General features: G+C 42.5%; 1 protein-coding gene across 1 annotated transcript in view; it reads left to right on the top strand.

Annotated features, from left to right (window-relative positions):
* The first annotated feature begins 1,577 nt into the window (after positions 1-1,577).
* LOC126329703 (phospholipid-transporting ATPase IF-like) overlaps positions 1,578-17,579 on the top strand; it is a 613,381-nt gene continuing 597,379 nt past the window's right edge. The window contains exon 1 of the mRNA XM_049996202.1: positions 1,578-3,228. Within this exon, the coding sequence (XP_049852159.1) occupies positions 3,133-3,228 (96 nt within the window). The 5' untranslated portion in view covers positions 1,578-3,132. The remainder of the gene's footprint in view (positions 3,229-17,579) is intronic.

The following is a 17,579-nucleotide window of genomic DNA, read 5'->3' as shown; positions in this document are numbered from 1 at the left end:
GTAAATGAGAATTTAATCACCTTTATTTCATGTTTAGATCTAAAATATCTTATGTTATCTTAAATTGCAACGCAGTGTAATTCGAGTGTGAGGTTCAGAATATCTTCCAGTAGTTGCTTTGTCACTACTATGTGAGTAAAGTGGAACCACGTGTTGAAGATACGTAACTCTAATTAAGATCATCAATCTTAAATGCGAATGTGGGTGAGATTACAACGTCTCGTCTTGACAATATTTTTCAATATAGCAACTTTTCTTTATGTTCAACCCACGTGGGGTGTACTTTGTGAGACCAGTACCACGTGATTATACAATTGTTTCATCCATCAGGTTAACAGTAAGACGATAGTAACCAGTTCGAGGTTTCTCTTTTGTAAATTGCGTTTCGATGTAATTTATTGAACAATGATCAATGTTAAAATAAATGTCCAAATATAAAGTGACTTATTTCTTTTTATTTAAATTATCTTTTTATATATATATCACGGGTTGTTGTAAGATGGCTATTAAAAGATTATAATTAATGTTAGTCTGGTTGGGAATTTGGTAAGCTAGACTGGATACCTAGTAAAAAAACACCGTTGCTTAGTAATGCAAGGTTAACTTCCCCAGACAGTGATTTATTTATTTTTGTTAAATTATATATATATATATATATATATATATATATATATATATATATATATATATATCACCGGTTGTTGTAAGAGGACTATTAAAAGATTATAATTAATGTTAGTCTGGTTGGGAATTTGGTAAACTAGACTGGATACCTGGTAAAAAAAACAGTTGCTCAGTAATGCAAGGTTAACTTCCCCAGATAGCTCACAGCTTTTAACCCGCTTTTGTTGTCTCGAATATCAGCTTTCAGGACAAATTAATGCATCAACATTACACTGTCCTACTGAATTTGCCGGCCGCGGTGGTCTCGCGGTTCTAGGCGCGCAGTCGGGAACCGTGCGACTGCTACGGTCGCAGGTTCGAATCCTGCCTCGGGCATGGATGTGTGTGATGTCCTTAGGTTAGTTAGGTTTAAGTAGTTCTAAGTTCTAGGGGACTGATGACCACAGCAGTTGAGTCCCATAGTGCTCAGAGCCATTTGAACCATTTGAACCTACTGAATTTATTTACTCATTTATGTGATAAACTTGCACGAGATGGGGCAGTGAGTAAACAAGCTGACACAGAGAAAACATCAACGAAAGTGGTGTTGTGCTAGGCGCTGTAGGTACCCGAGGGGTGGGGGGTCGGAGCACACGCCCTCCGGCACGGGGAAGGCCCCTCTGCTTACTTCTATGCTTTCTGGTGGCTTCGCCGCTGACTGCGCTTCGGTCCATTCGCGTAGAGCGAAGACAGAAGCAAAAAGTGCCGGCAGGACTGGCGGCCAGGTCGAGGCGACCTTGGCGCGGGGTACTGGGGGAAGGCCGGCTCGTGTTGTGGTGTACCGGCGTGCACGTTCACTCGGAGTCGCGGCCGCAAGGCCACGCGCCACCGCGTCATCGCCGCCACCGGCGGCCGCAGCCTGCAGACGCGCCCCCCTCCGTGCTCCGCGCCGCAGCCGGGGAGCCGCCAACCTCAGTAGCGCCGCCTGCGTCCTCTCAGCTGCTGCGCCTGCCGGCTCTCCTCAGCGTCTCGGGACCCACGCGCGCCCAGGTTGCGAGGGGAAGCACGACGACGTCCTGAGCTACGCAGTTTGCAAGCAGGAGAGCTCTGATTCTCACAAGATGCAGTGTATCTAATTGCTGAATTTTGAACGCGTCGAGTAAGCTTCTGACTGTGACGAGCACAAAACCAGATCCACAATCACAAATATGGTGTACGTTATAATCGCTAGGTAATGGACAGTCGAAATCATCCCAACAATGGCCAATTCAGTGAGCCATAAATTGAAAAGCTATGTTTGAATTTTTTTTCCTCTACTTTATCTGACAATACCTGTGCGAGCAGAAATCCGTGTGCATAGTGCTGAAAGTGTCAGTGCGTGATTATTCTCCGCTCCGCTGGATTACATGTGGAACCTCGGAACAACATACGAACACCATTATTTCTGGTCAGGAACTTCCCGAGAATCAGAAGAAAGCTACGTCGCTGTTATCGATTGACTGTCAATACTTATGCGACAACGTTGGTCTGATTGAGCACGGTTTGCACGTCTTGCGATAATTGCGACGACTGTCACACGTGTGTTGTTTGAGAGAACTGGCCGCTACTTGCGACTGTCGTCTGATATTAGGTGTGTGGTTCGATGTGATATTATTCGCGGAGTATTTTAATATAGCTATTGCCTGACACACTGTCTCCTGCTTGAACACTGTGTCTACGAACTTTTGGTTTCGGATTCTCTCCCTGCCCTTTTTGTGAATTGCAACTTCAAGATATTTGGGACTTAAACATTTTTTGAACAGTGTAACTTAATACTAGGAAGAAATATTTTTTGTAAACAAGGTGCTGAGTTTTTAATCTGAATTTAATTTGCCTTATTGCCAAAGAATATCGACGTCAAGAAAGTTTATTACGTGTATTTCGAAGATTTTAGTTAATACATTACACTATAGACATTTATAAAATGCACTCATTAACAGTGGACCTCAAACGAATGAACAGACAGTCGGTGCTAACGAAAACATTCCAGTATATTCCGTGAGTTAGGGAACTGTACACGTGAGTGAAGTTTCTGTGCAAAGGCCCCGTCGTTAAGTGGCCAACTAAAATTAATGTGCCGAGATTAACCTTCAGAAACTTGACGTTCAAAGCAGTGCCGCAGTGAGGCGGATCGGACCGAGTCACACTTGCGGTTAGCATATTCGTGAAAATCGATACGCGGGAAAGTGGTGCGTGCGTGTCGGACGGCCCAGAAGCGCAGCTCTGCTTTAGCCTGAGCTGTGGTGGGCGGCTGCCCTGCAAGGAGCGAACAGTAAGGCGAGACGAGGCCTTGACCTTCCGCTCCGGCGCGCCGCGTCGAATAAGGAAAACACGGCACACGCCGCCGCGTCTTACCGGGGGATCTTCGCTTCCGAGACAGGAGGAGGAAGAGCGGCGAACGACGCGCCGGCTGGGAAGTTGGCCCGCGGGACGCAGCAGCAGCGCCGTAGCGGGAGACGGCGGAAGCTGGCTTGTGGTGCGCGCGGCCCCATGTGGCGCTGTCCGCTGGCCAACCAGCTGCGGCTGGCGGCCGCTAAGGCGCACGCCTTCGCCTGGATAGCTGGCGCCGCCATCCTTCATGGGATGGTGAGTACACTTCCCTGTTCTGGCAGACTTCAGCTCGGTGGTAGCCGCTTTTATTTCACACAGTTTCTGGTTACAGCGCAGGCTGTTATAGAAACCAACTTGTTGCACATGTGCTGATCTCCTCAGAACGGTTCTACACCTCATAGATAGCCACAATAGCTCCCTACCTAGCAATCATATACAACCGTTCGCTCACCGATAGATCTGTACCTACAGATTAAAAAATTGCGCAGGTCGCACCAGTGTTTAAGAAGGGTAGCAGGAGTAATCCATCGAACTACAGACCTATATCATTGACGTCGGTTTTGCAGCAGGGTTTTGGAGCATATACTGTATTCTATTGATGCGTAATCAGCATGTTTTCAGAAAACATCGTTCTTGTGCAACGCATCTAGCTCTTTATTCGCGCACGAAGTAATGGCCGCTATCGACAGGGGATCTCAAGTTGATTCCGTATTTCTAGATTTCCGGAGAGCTTTAGATACCGTTCCTCACAAGCGACTTCTAATCAAGCTGCGGGCCTATGGGGTACCGTCTCAGTTGTGCGACTGGATTCGTGATTTCCTGTCAGGAAGGTCGCAGTTCGTAGTAATAGACGGAAAATCATCAAGTAAAACTGAAGTGATATCAGGTGTTCCACAGGAAAACGTTCTGGGACCTCTGCTGTTCCTGATCTATATAAATGACCTGGGTGACAATCTGAGCAGTTCTCTTAGGTTGTTCGCGGACGATGCTGTAATTTACTGTCTAGTAAGGTCATCCGAAGACCAGTATCAGTTGCAAAGCGATTTAGAAAAGATTGCTGTATGGTGTGGCAGGTGGCAGTTGACGCTAAATAACGAAAAGTGTGTGGTGATCCACATGAGTCCCAAAAGAAATCCGTTGGAATTCGATTACTCGATGAATAGTACAATTCTCAAGGCTGGCAATTCAACTAAGTGCCTGGGTGTTAAAATTACGAACAACTTCAGTTAGAAAGACCACATAGATAATACTGTGGGGAAGGCGAGCCAAAGGTTGCGTTTCATTGGCAGGACACTTAGAAGATGAAACAAGTCCACTAAAGAGACAGCTTACACTACACTCGTTCGTCTTCTTTTAGAACATTGCTGCGCGGTGTGGGATCCTTACCAGGTGGGATTGACGGAGGACATCGAAAGGGTGTAAAAAAGGGCAGCTCGTTTTGTATTATCACGTAGTAGGGGAGAGAGTGTGGCAGGTATGATACGCGAGTTGGGATGGAAGTCATTAAAGCAAAGACGTTTTTCGTCGCGGCGAGATATATTTACGAAATTTCAGCCGCCAACATTCTCTCCCGAATGCGAAAATATTTTGTTGAGCCCAACCTACATAGGTAGGAATGGTCATCAAAGTAAAATAAGAGAAATCAGAGCTCGAATAGAAAGGTTTAGGTGTCCGTTTTTCCCGCACGCTGTTCGGGAGTGGAATCGTAGAGAGAGAGTATGATTGTGGTTCGATGAACCCTCTGCCAAGCACTTAAATGTGAATTGCAGAGTAATCATGTAGATGTAGATATAGAATTTAGCACTCTTCGAAGAGAACCAACGATAACGGATCCATGTTATCCACTGTGTCACGGTTAAGTAATTGCAACTTCCCATTACAATTCAGGGTAAAGCATTACAATGCGGGCTTTCAATAACATGGTCAATAGAGTCGTACATACTGTACTAATCATAACAATAAGGGAAACAACAGCGAAAAATTTCTGTTCAGGTATTTATTCCTCCATTACATAGTTTTCAAGCTACCGGGTGATCAAAAAGTCAGTATAAATTTGAAAACTGAATAAATGACGGATTAATGTAGATAGAGAGGTACAAATTGACACACATGCTTGGAATAACATGGGGTTTTATTAGTACCAAAAACAAACGTTCAAAAAATGTCCGACAGATGGCGCTTCATTTGATCAGAATAGCAATAATTAGCATAATAAAGTAAGACAAAGCAAAGATGATGTTCTTTACAGGAAATGCTCAGAATGTCCATCGTCATTCCTCAACAATAGCTGTAGTCGAGGAACAATGTTGTGAACAGCACTGTAAATCATGTCCGGAGTTACGGTGAGGCATTGGCGTCGGATGTTGTCTTTCAGTATCCCTAGAGATGTCGGTCGATCACGATACACTTGCGACTTCAGGTAACCCCAAAGCCAATAACTGCACGGACTGAGGTCTGGGGACCTGGGAGGCCAAGCATGACGAAAGTGGTGGCTGAGCACACGATCATCACCAAACGACGCGCGCAAGAGATCTTTCACGCGTCTAGCAATAGGTTTTTTTTTTGTTCTAATACAACCCCATGTCATTCCAAGAATGTGTGTCAATTTTTACCTCTCTCTCTACATTATTCCGAGGTTTATTAAGTTTTCAAATTTATACTGACTTCTTGATCACCCGGTACATAAAACTTATCTTACAAGGGATGGTGTCGATAGTGTCGCGCAAATTGTATTCTCACATAGTGTAATTAATAGAGCAATAAAATGAACATACACCATAAAAATTGTGGCTGTTATTGACTTAGAACTGGAGATACCAGTCGCCAAAGTTACGATGAGAATACGCCAAGTATAAATTATTTATTACACTAATGGATTATTTGAGACAAATAGTGAACAATATGACACGAAACCCTCTGTAACAGAGTTTATTTACTTGACTACACTATCAGAGGCAAAAAATATGCATGTCAGCAATGACAGCATGGTCACTGCATAGACAGTTCTCGCAGTGTGCGCATTTGACGAAACCACATTCGTCACATTTCTCATCGAAACACTCTTCCGTTAGCCGTTCTTCGAAATAGTGCTTTAAGAATGTTTGAAACACGCCAGGAAAGTCTTTGGTATAGCTGCATTGGGAAAAAATGCAAAGTTAAGTTGGAGAATCGTGCCGCCGAGAATTGGAAATATACAAACAATTGAAGGAGAATGAAGTGGTCTTTATGCCATATGTTAAAGCCACTCTTAGAAGATACCATATTTGCATTTGTGATAAATGCCACAAAAGTTTTGTATAGACGGAGGAAAAAAAACGTTGGCAGGGTGCACAGTTGATGTGCACTTTGCTGGAATCAGCTTCTTGATGAATTCAACGCCTTCAAGAACTCTAGAGCTGTATAGTTCGTCATGATTCGTCATCTCTATTGGCTGTCCAGGAGTCCACCAAAGAAGGGCTTTAGTTTTTTCTTGTATCTGGCAACATTACTTGTTTTAGGAAGAGATTTACGTCCGTCTTTGTCACATTAGCAGATCTTATAGCAAACGCCGTGACGTTCGGCAAATTTGTATGCTTATTTCCAGGAAAATAGTCGGTGGGCTGCGATACGAGCACATACAAATTGGGTAACTGCGTACCATCCACCACAATCCCAGACATCGTCATATAAGACTGTGTGATGCCACTATGGATCCATCCGCAACAAAGACATGCTTGCCTCCCTCAATCCGAGGGTTTTTCCAGGTCATAACCCTTCATTAAACCTGGTGATAGACGTTTTCTTCTCAATGAGAGACCTGGTTTCTCTCACGAATTGACAAGCTTTTTGTTGAATATCGGCATCCATTTCAACCAACCGCTTGCTAAGTTTGTGGGTTATTTTGAGCAGACAATCTTATTCTTACATTTAAACTTCTTTACCCACGAGTTGGAAGCTTTGAACTACAGTGGATTGTGAGAGACAGTTCTCTTCTTTATCTTTAGTGCCCAAAGCCCCAAAGTGCGGTAATGTATTATTGAATTTTACTGTCTTGGCTTCAAATGGTTCAAATGGCTCTGAGCACTATGCGACTTAACTTCTGGGGTCATCAGTCGCCTAGAACTTAGAACTAATTTAACCTAACTAACCTAAGGACATCGCACACATCCATGCCCGAGGCAGGATTCGAACCTGCGAGCGTAGCGGTCGCTCGGCTTCAGAATGTAGCGCCTAGAACCGCACGGCCACTCCAGCCGGCCCATTTTCCTCTCTCTTTGCTATAAGATGCCTCACGTAATTTATCATATACTGCAAATTTTTTGGGTTTGACGAATAACATTGATTTAGCCTGTTTCAAAGTTTTGTAACTCAGTGTTGCTCTTTATTTTCCATTTCCGTGCCAACACTTCTGTAATTTTCATGTACAGTGTCGTATCGGTTGCTAATTCAGGACGACACAGACGGAGAGGATCAACATTTCCTATTGTTCCCCTTGTTTGTTTTGTACGCATCAGGCAGAAAATCTTCTGGAGACTTCGTTCGTTTGCTTGGAGGTGATGCTGATAAGGTGAACCGCTGCTTCCTTGGAAATCCGCCACTGGTGACATTGTTTCATCTCTCACTGTCATGGCACTACCGTTTTCTTCATCTGATGCCTTTTCATTTATTACAAGTGTAGTAACCCCTGCTATTACAGAATCCTGTTTTGTCAACAGTTGCATTATTTGTTCATAAATAACATGCTCTTCTCCTGGAGGTAAATTTTCTACAATACTGAAGTATTCCACCAACAGTTTTTCAAGTACTCCCCGTCTCATTGTCCAGGAGAAAACACTCACTATCTCTGTAAACACACTCCGACACCACAAAGATAATCTGATCTACTCTAACAGCAAACGCAAACCCATCTTGGCATATTGTCACCCTACGCTGCTTGCAGAGCGATACGTTAATAGAAGGCTTTAGTAGAGATGAGAAACCTATTATCGTCGCACCTATTCCTCCCTCTCCTGCCAGTACCGCTTCAGTATAGTCAGTAACAAAACAAAAATAGTTTTGTTCTATTCTCCGTGACAAGTACCGTGAGCTCCCCTTGTTAGAATCTTGAGGGGGGTAGGACGTCAAACGGGCCGACTTGGAGCAGGAGAGGCATCACAGGACATTTTAATTTCCAGTGTTTATACTTTTACAAATAAATTCATAAAACTTTGTCAGCATCACCACGAAGGATTCAGGATTCACACTCATTGCAGTGGAACTTCGAAAATATGACAATTTTTTTTCATGTGAATTTCATCATTTTTTCGTTTACTAATGGCTGCATTTATTGCTATACGTACACTTTTCTTCATAAGTTAGAGAGACTCTTCGATGAATTTTGCACAGCATACATACCATACTTGCAGGTGTATGAAACTCTAGAATTTATTTAATTTATGAAAAAACGAAGGAGCTGCTATATTTTAAAGTTCATGTTTAGAAAACACAGAAATTTTATAGTTAATTACCTCAATTTTTACAACAGTTTTTAATAGATTTGGAAAATTCTAGAGTTTCATACACCTTTAAGTATGGTTTGTATGCTGTGCAAAATTCATCGAAGAATCTCTCTTGCTTATGAAGAAAACCTTACCTATAGCAACAAATGCTGTCATTAATAAGTGAAAAAGTGATGAAATTTCAGATGTAAAAAAATTACTTCGTAATGTTTTCGAACTTCCACTGCTATGAGTGTGAATTCTGAATCCTTCCTGGTCATGTTGACAAGGTTTTACGAATTTATTTGTAAAAGTATAGACAGTGGAAATTAAAATGTCCTGTGGTGCCTCTCCTGCTCCAAGTCGGCCCGTTTGACGTCCTAACCCCCTTAAGCAAAATAAATTTATTTCCGTCAATACTCACAGAGCATTTGTCTTTAGACTACCTGTTTCTATGAGCAATGACCATCTTCACATCTGCAACAAAACATTGGAAATAAATTACAACTGGTGGACGGATTACATCTTAAAACAATAAAATATACCATAACGAAAAATTATTACTGTCACGGATGTGGAAGCATGAGCTTAAAATATGACGAGACATACCTATTTTTAACATGTCCTAATATAATAAGGCCATATGGCATCGTCACAAATCATACACACAATCAGCTTAGTATCGTCGCACGTATTTAACATTTGGTGTAAGCTAGGCCCCAGTACAGGCAGAGTCATGCTGTCATTATCGCTACTGTTCATAGCACACTGAAGTACAGTAGCCGTAACATATGTTTGTGCCGTAAACTTGTTAGATATCGCTGCTGTAAGTCTATACATACCGTCGTTTGTAAAATTGTACAGAATGCAATAACTGAAGAGGAAAAAAGTCTATATTCGGCTTACCAAATTAATAAGTTATCACAGCAACAACATGTAATAATCAGAAACACTAATGAAGTTAAATTTAAAATTGTTAAAAGCAAATGGTTCAGCGATAATATGTGATTCTGAGACAATCTTGTGATCATTTTAGATAAAAATAAACGCATACAGAAGAGCGAGCTTATGGAGCTAATAAAATAATATAAAGTTGATAGAACAACGAGGGGAATCAGCGAAAAAGATGAACAAAAGACTAAAGTAAGTATTCAGCGACATCTGTTGGCGTAGCCGCCAGAATGTAGCATAGGTGAGGAATCGGAGGAACTTAATCGCTAGAGCGCCTCACGTACCCTGTGTGACACGCCGTTCCAAGAAAAGTATAATAAAATACTGCAAGTCACTTAATGAGATTATTTTGCTAATGAAGTGTATTACATAAAAAGAGAAGGGACAATTAAACGCGAGAGTAAAGCGAACAACTTAAGAAAACGGCGTCAGACTACAGATCAGGTATGTTTCGTCATATTTTAATTGCATGTTTCCACATCAATGAATGCAATAAATTTTCGTTGCGTTATAGTTTATTGTTTCGAGATGTAATCTGCCGACTACTTCTTATTTATTTCCTATGTTTTTTCTGTGGGTCTGAAGATGGTCAACAATGAAAACGGAGACTAAGGACCATATGTTCACTTCTTGGATCACTAATAGGTGACTATTTTGCAGCTTATGAAACCTAACCAAAATGTCACATCAGTTACGAATCGAGATATATTTTCAAGAATTTGGAATAACTCCAGGCCTAGTTATTTTGGTCTTTACTTTCTATGGCTTCTACGGATCAATTAAGGAGAATACTGGGAATGTTCTTCCAGCAAGAGCACTGCCTATTTCCACCAATGCCGGCCGAGGTGGCCGTGCGGTTCTAGGCGCTGCAGTCCGGAACCGCGGGACTGCTACGGTCGCACGTTCTAATCCTGCCTCGGGCATGGATGTGTGTGATGTCCTTATGTTAGTTAGGTTTAAGTAGTTCTAAGTTCTAGGGGACTGATGATCTAAGATGTTAAGTCCCATAGTGCTCAGAGCCATTTCAACCAACCATTTCCACCAATGTCTTCTCGAACAGATCTGTACTGAACTCCACATCGATTAGGCGTTATGCTGCTATCTTACTTCCGCTACCAGTTAATAAAATTATATTACTGCCGACTGTAACGTACACGTCCACTGCGTATCGTAGTGCTAATGCTTCTGCTTGTCGTTTTGCGTACGTAAACTGGCTGGCAAAAAAACCTAGTTAAATTTACCAAAAATTTCGCAGAATGAGGGTACTTATCAACAGAGCGAGGTGGCGCAGTGGTTAGCACACTGGACTCACATTCAGGAGGACGACGGTTCAAACTCGCGTGGCGAGAAACGTGTACGAAGTTATGCTGACTTCCGACTATAAATTATGGGTTCTTCATTTTTTTTCAGGCAGTGGTATATTTTAATAGCTGACTCCGACCAAAGTCGTAAGCTAGGTCAGATGTTTTTAAGTTCTTGCAATCTTATTTTTGTACCAAAGAAAGGTTTCAAATGCCAAAATTAATGTATCTTTAAGTTATAACACAACAGACTGTAAGGCGAAACAGAGTAACATTGCATCTGACACTGTCAGCTCCCAACAACATTTCAGAGAAATGAAATATAACAGCAGCTTAGTTTGGTAAAGCAAACCCGCCCAGTTAGCCGTGCGGTCTAACGCACGGCTTTCCGAACTGGGAAGGAGCGCCTGGTCCCCGGCACGAATCCGCCCCGCAGACTTATGTCGAGGTCCCGTAAGCCGGCCACTCTGGATGGTTTTTAGGCGGTTTTCCATCTCCCTCGGCGAATGCGGGCTGGTTCTCCTTATCCCGCCTCAGCTACACTATGTCGGCCATTGTTGCGCAAACAAGTTCTCCACGTATGCGTACTCCACCATTACACTACCCGCAAACATACGGGTTACACTCGTCTGGTGTGAGACGTTCCCTTGGGGGTCCACCGGGGGCCGAACCGCACAATAACCCTGGGTTCGGTGTGGGGCTGCGGAGGGGTGAAGTGGACTGCGGTAGTCGTCGTGGGGCTGTAGACCACTGCGGCTGCGGGGGGGACGGAGCCTCTCCGTCGTTTCTAGGCCCCTGGTTAACGTACAATACAATACAATGCTAAATCAAAACTGAAATTCCCTTTGGTAGAAAAAGAGTTCACGTTAAATCGCATTTAGCTACGTACAGCACAGAAACCTTTGTTTTTGTTTTAAGAAATCAATAGCAGAATGAGATTTTCACTCTGCAGCGGAGTGTGCTCTGATATGAAACTTCCTGGCAGATTAAAACTGTGCGCCCGACCGAGACTCGAACTCGGGACCTTTGCCTTTCGCGGGCAAGTGCTCTACCATCATTTTTTTTAATATGAATCAAATACGGTGCCTTTTTTTTAAATTTTCATTTTGTTCGCTTTATTTCGTTTAATCTGCTCGGGGCGGACGTCGTAAGATATCCATTTAAGTTCGTTCTTGAACTGATAACTCAGTTTTTTTTATTACAGAGAGCATATTACCCTCTGACCGGACACGCTGAGCTACCGTGTCGGCTACCGTCTGAGCTACCGAAGCACGACTCACGCCCGGTACTCACAGCTTTAGTTCTGCCAGTATCTCGTGTCCCACCTTCCAAACTTTACAGAAGCTCTTCTGCGAACCTTGGAAGGTGGGAGACGAGATACTGGCAGAACTAAAGCTGTGAGTACCGGGCCTGAGTCGTGCTTCGGTAGCTCAGATGGTAGAGCACTTGCCCACGAAAGGCAAAGGTCCCGAGTTCGAGTCTCGGTCGGGCACACGGTTTTAATCTGCCAGGAAGTTTCATATCAGCGCACACTCCGCTGCAGAGTGAAAATCTCATTCTGGAAACATCCCCCCAGGCTGTGGCTAAGCCATGTCTCCGCTATATCCTTTCTTTCAGGAGTGCTAGTTCTGCAAGGTTCGCAGAAGAGCTTCTGTAAAGTTTGGAAGGTGGGAGACGAGATACTGGCAGAAGTAAAGCTGTGAGTACCGGGCGTGAGTCGTGCTTCGGTAGCTCAGATGGTAGAGCACTTGCCCGCGAAAGGCAAAGGTCCCGAGTTCGAGTCTCGGTCGGGCACACAGTTTTAATCTGCCAGGAAGTTTCAAATCAATAGCAGCAGATTCACTTGTTGAAACTGCTTTGGAAATTAGGTGTTTGCTGCCTCGTGCAATTTCGTAGCGCGCGTGACCCCGTTAGTACGTAGTAACGTGTGAGAAGTCGCGCACGAAAGAATTCATAGTTACGCTATTGCGTTTCGAATGTCTTATGATATGTACTTGGTCGAAATATCTTAGCTGCCGCATGCGTTATCCGAGTTTGACAAGAAAAATAGCCAGACAGTTGGTGATCTAGCAGTCCGGGAGACCCCATATTGTTGCTCACAAAATGTAGGAACGGTTCTGGAACTGGTATGACTGCTTCCTACACACTCTGTCATAATCTGCATATAGACTGATAGAGCGTTAATTTCCACTGACTTAGAACGCTTCACGAACGGGGCTTATTTGTAAGTCTTTGTTTCCTTTTTTTTAAATATTGACTTCAGCGTTTTGGGTTTTCCTATGCGGACCAGGACGGTAGTACCTGAAACCAGCTCTCCAGTCAAATACTCGCTGCTCTGTACGTGACCATAATTACTTGCATTCGCACTATCGTGCCTACCTCTTCCATGAGATAAGGGAATATCACACTTACCACTTGTCGTGACGTCACTGTGGAAATCCCCCACTAAGGAAGCAAGCGTGATGCATTGCAACACGTTGTACAATATTTTCTTACAATTTTAAGTAATACAACATATAAATTTTATTTCCATGTTCACTAGTATAGAGGTTTATATTTACTAATGTTTAGATCGATTCACTTAATAGTATTCTTGTAATAAACTAAAACTCGTAACACGCATTTTTCACGACTTGTTGAGATAGAAAGTAGAAAATTGACTCAAACATAAAATTCTAGACTTTATTTGCACATTCATATAAGGTTACTGTAAATGCTGTTAAAATTTGTTGAAACTGTCAGGTTATCTATCATTTTTAAGGAAGCCACAGCGGATCCTTATGCTTCAATTGAGAATATGTAATGAATATGAAGACTATATTTAAACAGCTGAAGATGTAGTAATTTTTCATAAAGACCGAGCAAGTCAACGAGGTCTGATCCATGACCTATTTAAAAAAAATTGAGTCTTCTCCGATTTTTATGTGGCATTTCGAATGTAGATAGATAAATAACTTCTGTTTCTGTTTAAATAAAAAATGTCACGGTTTGCTGATTCATAAACGAAACAGAATTCGTGATTTCCTTTATGGTACCGAAAATATTTATAGACTGCCGAATAGAGATCGCTCTAGTCAGAAAGATAGGCGAACTTATGATTGGCTGGCATTAGCCGTCAATCCAGATCGCCAAATAGACGTCATAAGTGTAATTCTAGGCATATGCCAGAAAACGATCCGTGGATTGACTTTGATGTGAACAGTTAGTTGCCGGCCGGTGTGACCGTGCGGTTCTGGCGCTGCAGTCCGGAACCGCGGGACTGCTACGGTCGCAGGTTCGAATCCTGCCTCGGGCATGGGTGTGTGTGATGTCCTTAGGTTAGTTAGGTTTAAGTAGTTCTAAGTTCTAGGGGACTTATGACCTAAGATGTTGAGTCCCATAGTGCTCAGAGCCATTTGAACCATTTTGAACAGTTAGTTGTGGAATCTGGAGAGATTTGGATTAGACTGTGTGCAATGAAAAAGTATATGTCGTTAGACGAGTGACTTTTCATTCAGCAATGGTTTCATTCTGCGAACGTGTAAGCAGTCTGTTTTAGAGCTTGACGGTACGGCTGTGTTATTGAAGCTCTTGGTAACTATACTTCGCGCGTGAGCTTAATGCATAGAACAATGGCGCGCTTTACGTTGCAACTTTGACTTCAGAATTTGTTCTAGAGTGTTATTCTGATTGCCAAGAGAAAATTCCGTGTGTCAGAAACGTAGCAAAACTGAACAATTTTATCTTTGAATACCAGCAGCAACGTATCTGGGTGAGTTCCACTAAAACGAACAAATGAACATATCGAACTTCACTGATTCGGAATTCGTGCGTGATTGGGAAAATATTTTCCAAACTGTTCATAGAAATTCCAAAGCAGTAGATATACAACAACGCCAGTGTGTGCCTTGTTCTCTCGACAGGTCATACGAGTGACCTTGAATAATAATGAAACCGTATCCACGGATTTTCTTGTTTCAATCGATTAGACTCCTTGACGTTTTCAAGGATTTCTAAGCTGCATGCAAGATTTTATTTACAGCTAAGAACGCTATACTAGCGGATCTGGCAGGCGAACAAAGTAATCCTAGCTGTTTTACATCCCTTTCAGCAAGCGGGAGCAACACTACTGAAAGTTACCTAGCGTCATCCATTCCTAGTGTTGGCAAATTCGATTAGGTGGAAGGCAGACAAATATAGACGAACAAAATCTCGCCACTCTGCATCTTACTCACTCTTAATAATAATTAAAACAGTCGCATAACGTTTTGATAGCACGTTGTCTCCTGCCGGTGTATTACACAGCATTAAATGCAGCCTGATAGACAAATATTATTTTTTACGGAAATACTTTTATTTCATTTGACACATTATGAGGTGATATAGCTCCAATGACGTCTCTCAAAGAAAGAATCACATCGTGTAAATTAAAATGAAACCATTGCTTTTTGGATAGTTCGCCGTACCTTAAAACGTTTACTTCCATTTCCTGGACGCGTAGAAGCAAATAGGTCACTTAAGGGACATTTTTCTTATGAGCGTATATTATTTGTCTGTGACAGCACTGTAAGATTAGGAAGTTCTGTAATGTTGCTATCTGTCTTTTTATTATTTGTAAGAGATAGCGATGTATAATGAAAGAGCTCCACTGAAAATTTCAAATAAAATTACCAACATTATTGCCTGATTCTAAAAATAGTTTTCCACGAGATTTTACGAAGAATAAACATTGTACGTTTTGCACGATTTTTCTAGGCAGCAAACAGTTATTCACTGAAGGTAGCGTATGCAATTTGAAACATTTAACGATAGGGTAAAAACAAATAATTATGTCTTACATGAAATGAAGACCTTTATAGTAACTGATATGAGTGTTTAAAAATTTATGTTCAAGGTTGAAAGTCACTGAAAAGTGACATGCCGTTTAGACCTATATTAAGAGTTATTAAAATCAAGAAAGAAGGAAAGTTTCATCGAGATCGAATTAATTAGAAATGAAACGCTAGCTCAGATGGTGAGGGGAGGAAGAAAGGCGGCGGCAGCCATTTAATTGAACAACATAGGCATTTGCCTGGAGAGATGTAAATCAGGATGGCCGCACGAGGGTATAAAGCCCACTCCTCCGAGGTGCAGGTCTACAATCTCAACCACCGCACCACTGCCATCGATTTGTTGTTGATGGTGATCAGTACTGAGAAGATTCTGATCACTCGCATAAGTGTTTTGGGATACTCGTGGCACACAAGCACAAAATGTGACGACATCAGCACCTCACTGACTGACTGACGACTTGCGGTTTACACGGTAAGTTACTGACGTCTTTTACTTCGCTCTACGACGTCTCTTCTACGGCTTTTACGGCTTGTACGTCATCTGTAGAATTAACCAACGTGCTGTAATAGACGTAAAGTACAACCATCGAAGTCAAAATGTTTTAAATGTTGCGAATGGTTTTCTGTTGCTGCATAAGCATACACAGGCAGTCATTTTGCACTAGTCTTGAAATACGAATATATGTTTTTTAGTTGGACGAATATCAGAGCTCGTGAATTTGGTACTACTGTCACATATTGCGTATGTGAACTCCGTCTGTTCTATTGCAGATCGTTTTTCTTCAGTCTAGAATTTTACAGTTGCGAACAGGAGCTTGTAAGTTTCTAACTACATGTTTTGGCGATTTTCAAGGCTAATCAGTAGGAAGTATCAAGTAGTGAAAAATGAACAAACAACACAATTTTAATTTTCGAATTTCATCGAGGATCTAGTGCTGCATAAACCACGAGAAGAATTAAATGATAATTAAGTCAAGACCTTACGCTGCCGACAGGCGTTGATAAACATCAATGGGGACAGCTGAAAATGTTTGACCGGACCGGGACTCGAACGCGGTATATCCTGCTTACATGGCAGACATTCTATCCATCTTTTTTACGTAGTTTGTTGCGTTTGGTCTGGGCGGACGTCACGAGACATCCGTTCAAGTTGAGCGTTGATTCCTTGAGTCAGTTTTTTATTTTTTTTGTTACAGAGAGCACGCAGCCCTCTGACCGAACACTGAGCTACCGTGCCGGCGTCCATCTGAGTCACCGAGGGCACAGAGGATAGTGCGACTGCAGGGACTTATTCCTTGCACTCTCCCCGTGAGACCCACATTCCCAACTTAATGTTCACACACTACATTCGTATTGCTCCTGCCCATTACACTCATTACTCGTGGCAGAGTCCCGTAAGAGTTCAGGCAATACGTGTGCATCGACACAGAAGAAGAAGGTCAATGGCTGGTTAGCCTGAACTATATGAAGATGGTATCTGTTCTTTCGGACATGTCTGAAAAAGCGTGCAAGGGATAAATCCCCGCAATCGCTCTATCCTTTGTGCCCTCGGTGGCTCAGATGGACAGAGCGTCTGCCACGTAAGCAGGAGATCTCGGGTTCGAGTCCCGGTCGGGACACACATTTTCAACTGTCCCCGTTGATGTGTATCAACCCCTCTCGGCAGCGTAAGGTCTTGATCTAATTATAATTTCATTCTAGAGCGCTGCATGGACACCGATGCATGGTATCTGTTCTTGTCCTTTTATGTCCGAAATAATAGATACCATCTTGATCTATTCACATAACGAGAAGAATCTGTGATGTGTATGGGAAAGAATCATTTACTGAGATGACAGCATGGGAATGGTTTCTCGATCACGAACAGGAAAATTCGACACGTTGTGAGACATCTTTTTTGTTGAAAACCGCCTAAATCCGCTAGTTCAAAATAATTCTCATCTAACAATGTGGGTATTGGCAGAAATTATGGAACTCGATCACATAATCATTGTGCGCCATTTGTATTCATTGATTAAAGTGCAAAAATTTGATACTTAAGCTACACATTTTTGAGCAACACTAACAAAACTCAGCGAATAACCACA

The sequence above is a fragment of the Schistocerca gregaria genome, chromosome 2, assembly GCF_023897955.1.
Source record: "Schistocerca gregaria isolate iqSchGreg1 chromosome 2, iqSchGreg1.2, whole genome shotgun sequence".
Classification (NCBI taxonomy): Eukaryota; Metazoa; Arthropoda; class Insecta; order Orthoptera; family Acrididae; genus Schistocerca; species Schistocerca gregaria.
The sequence above is the reverse complement of the archived record's forward strand: the minus strand, read 5'-3'. Positions and strand labels throughout refer to the sequence as shown.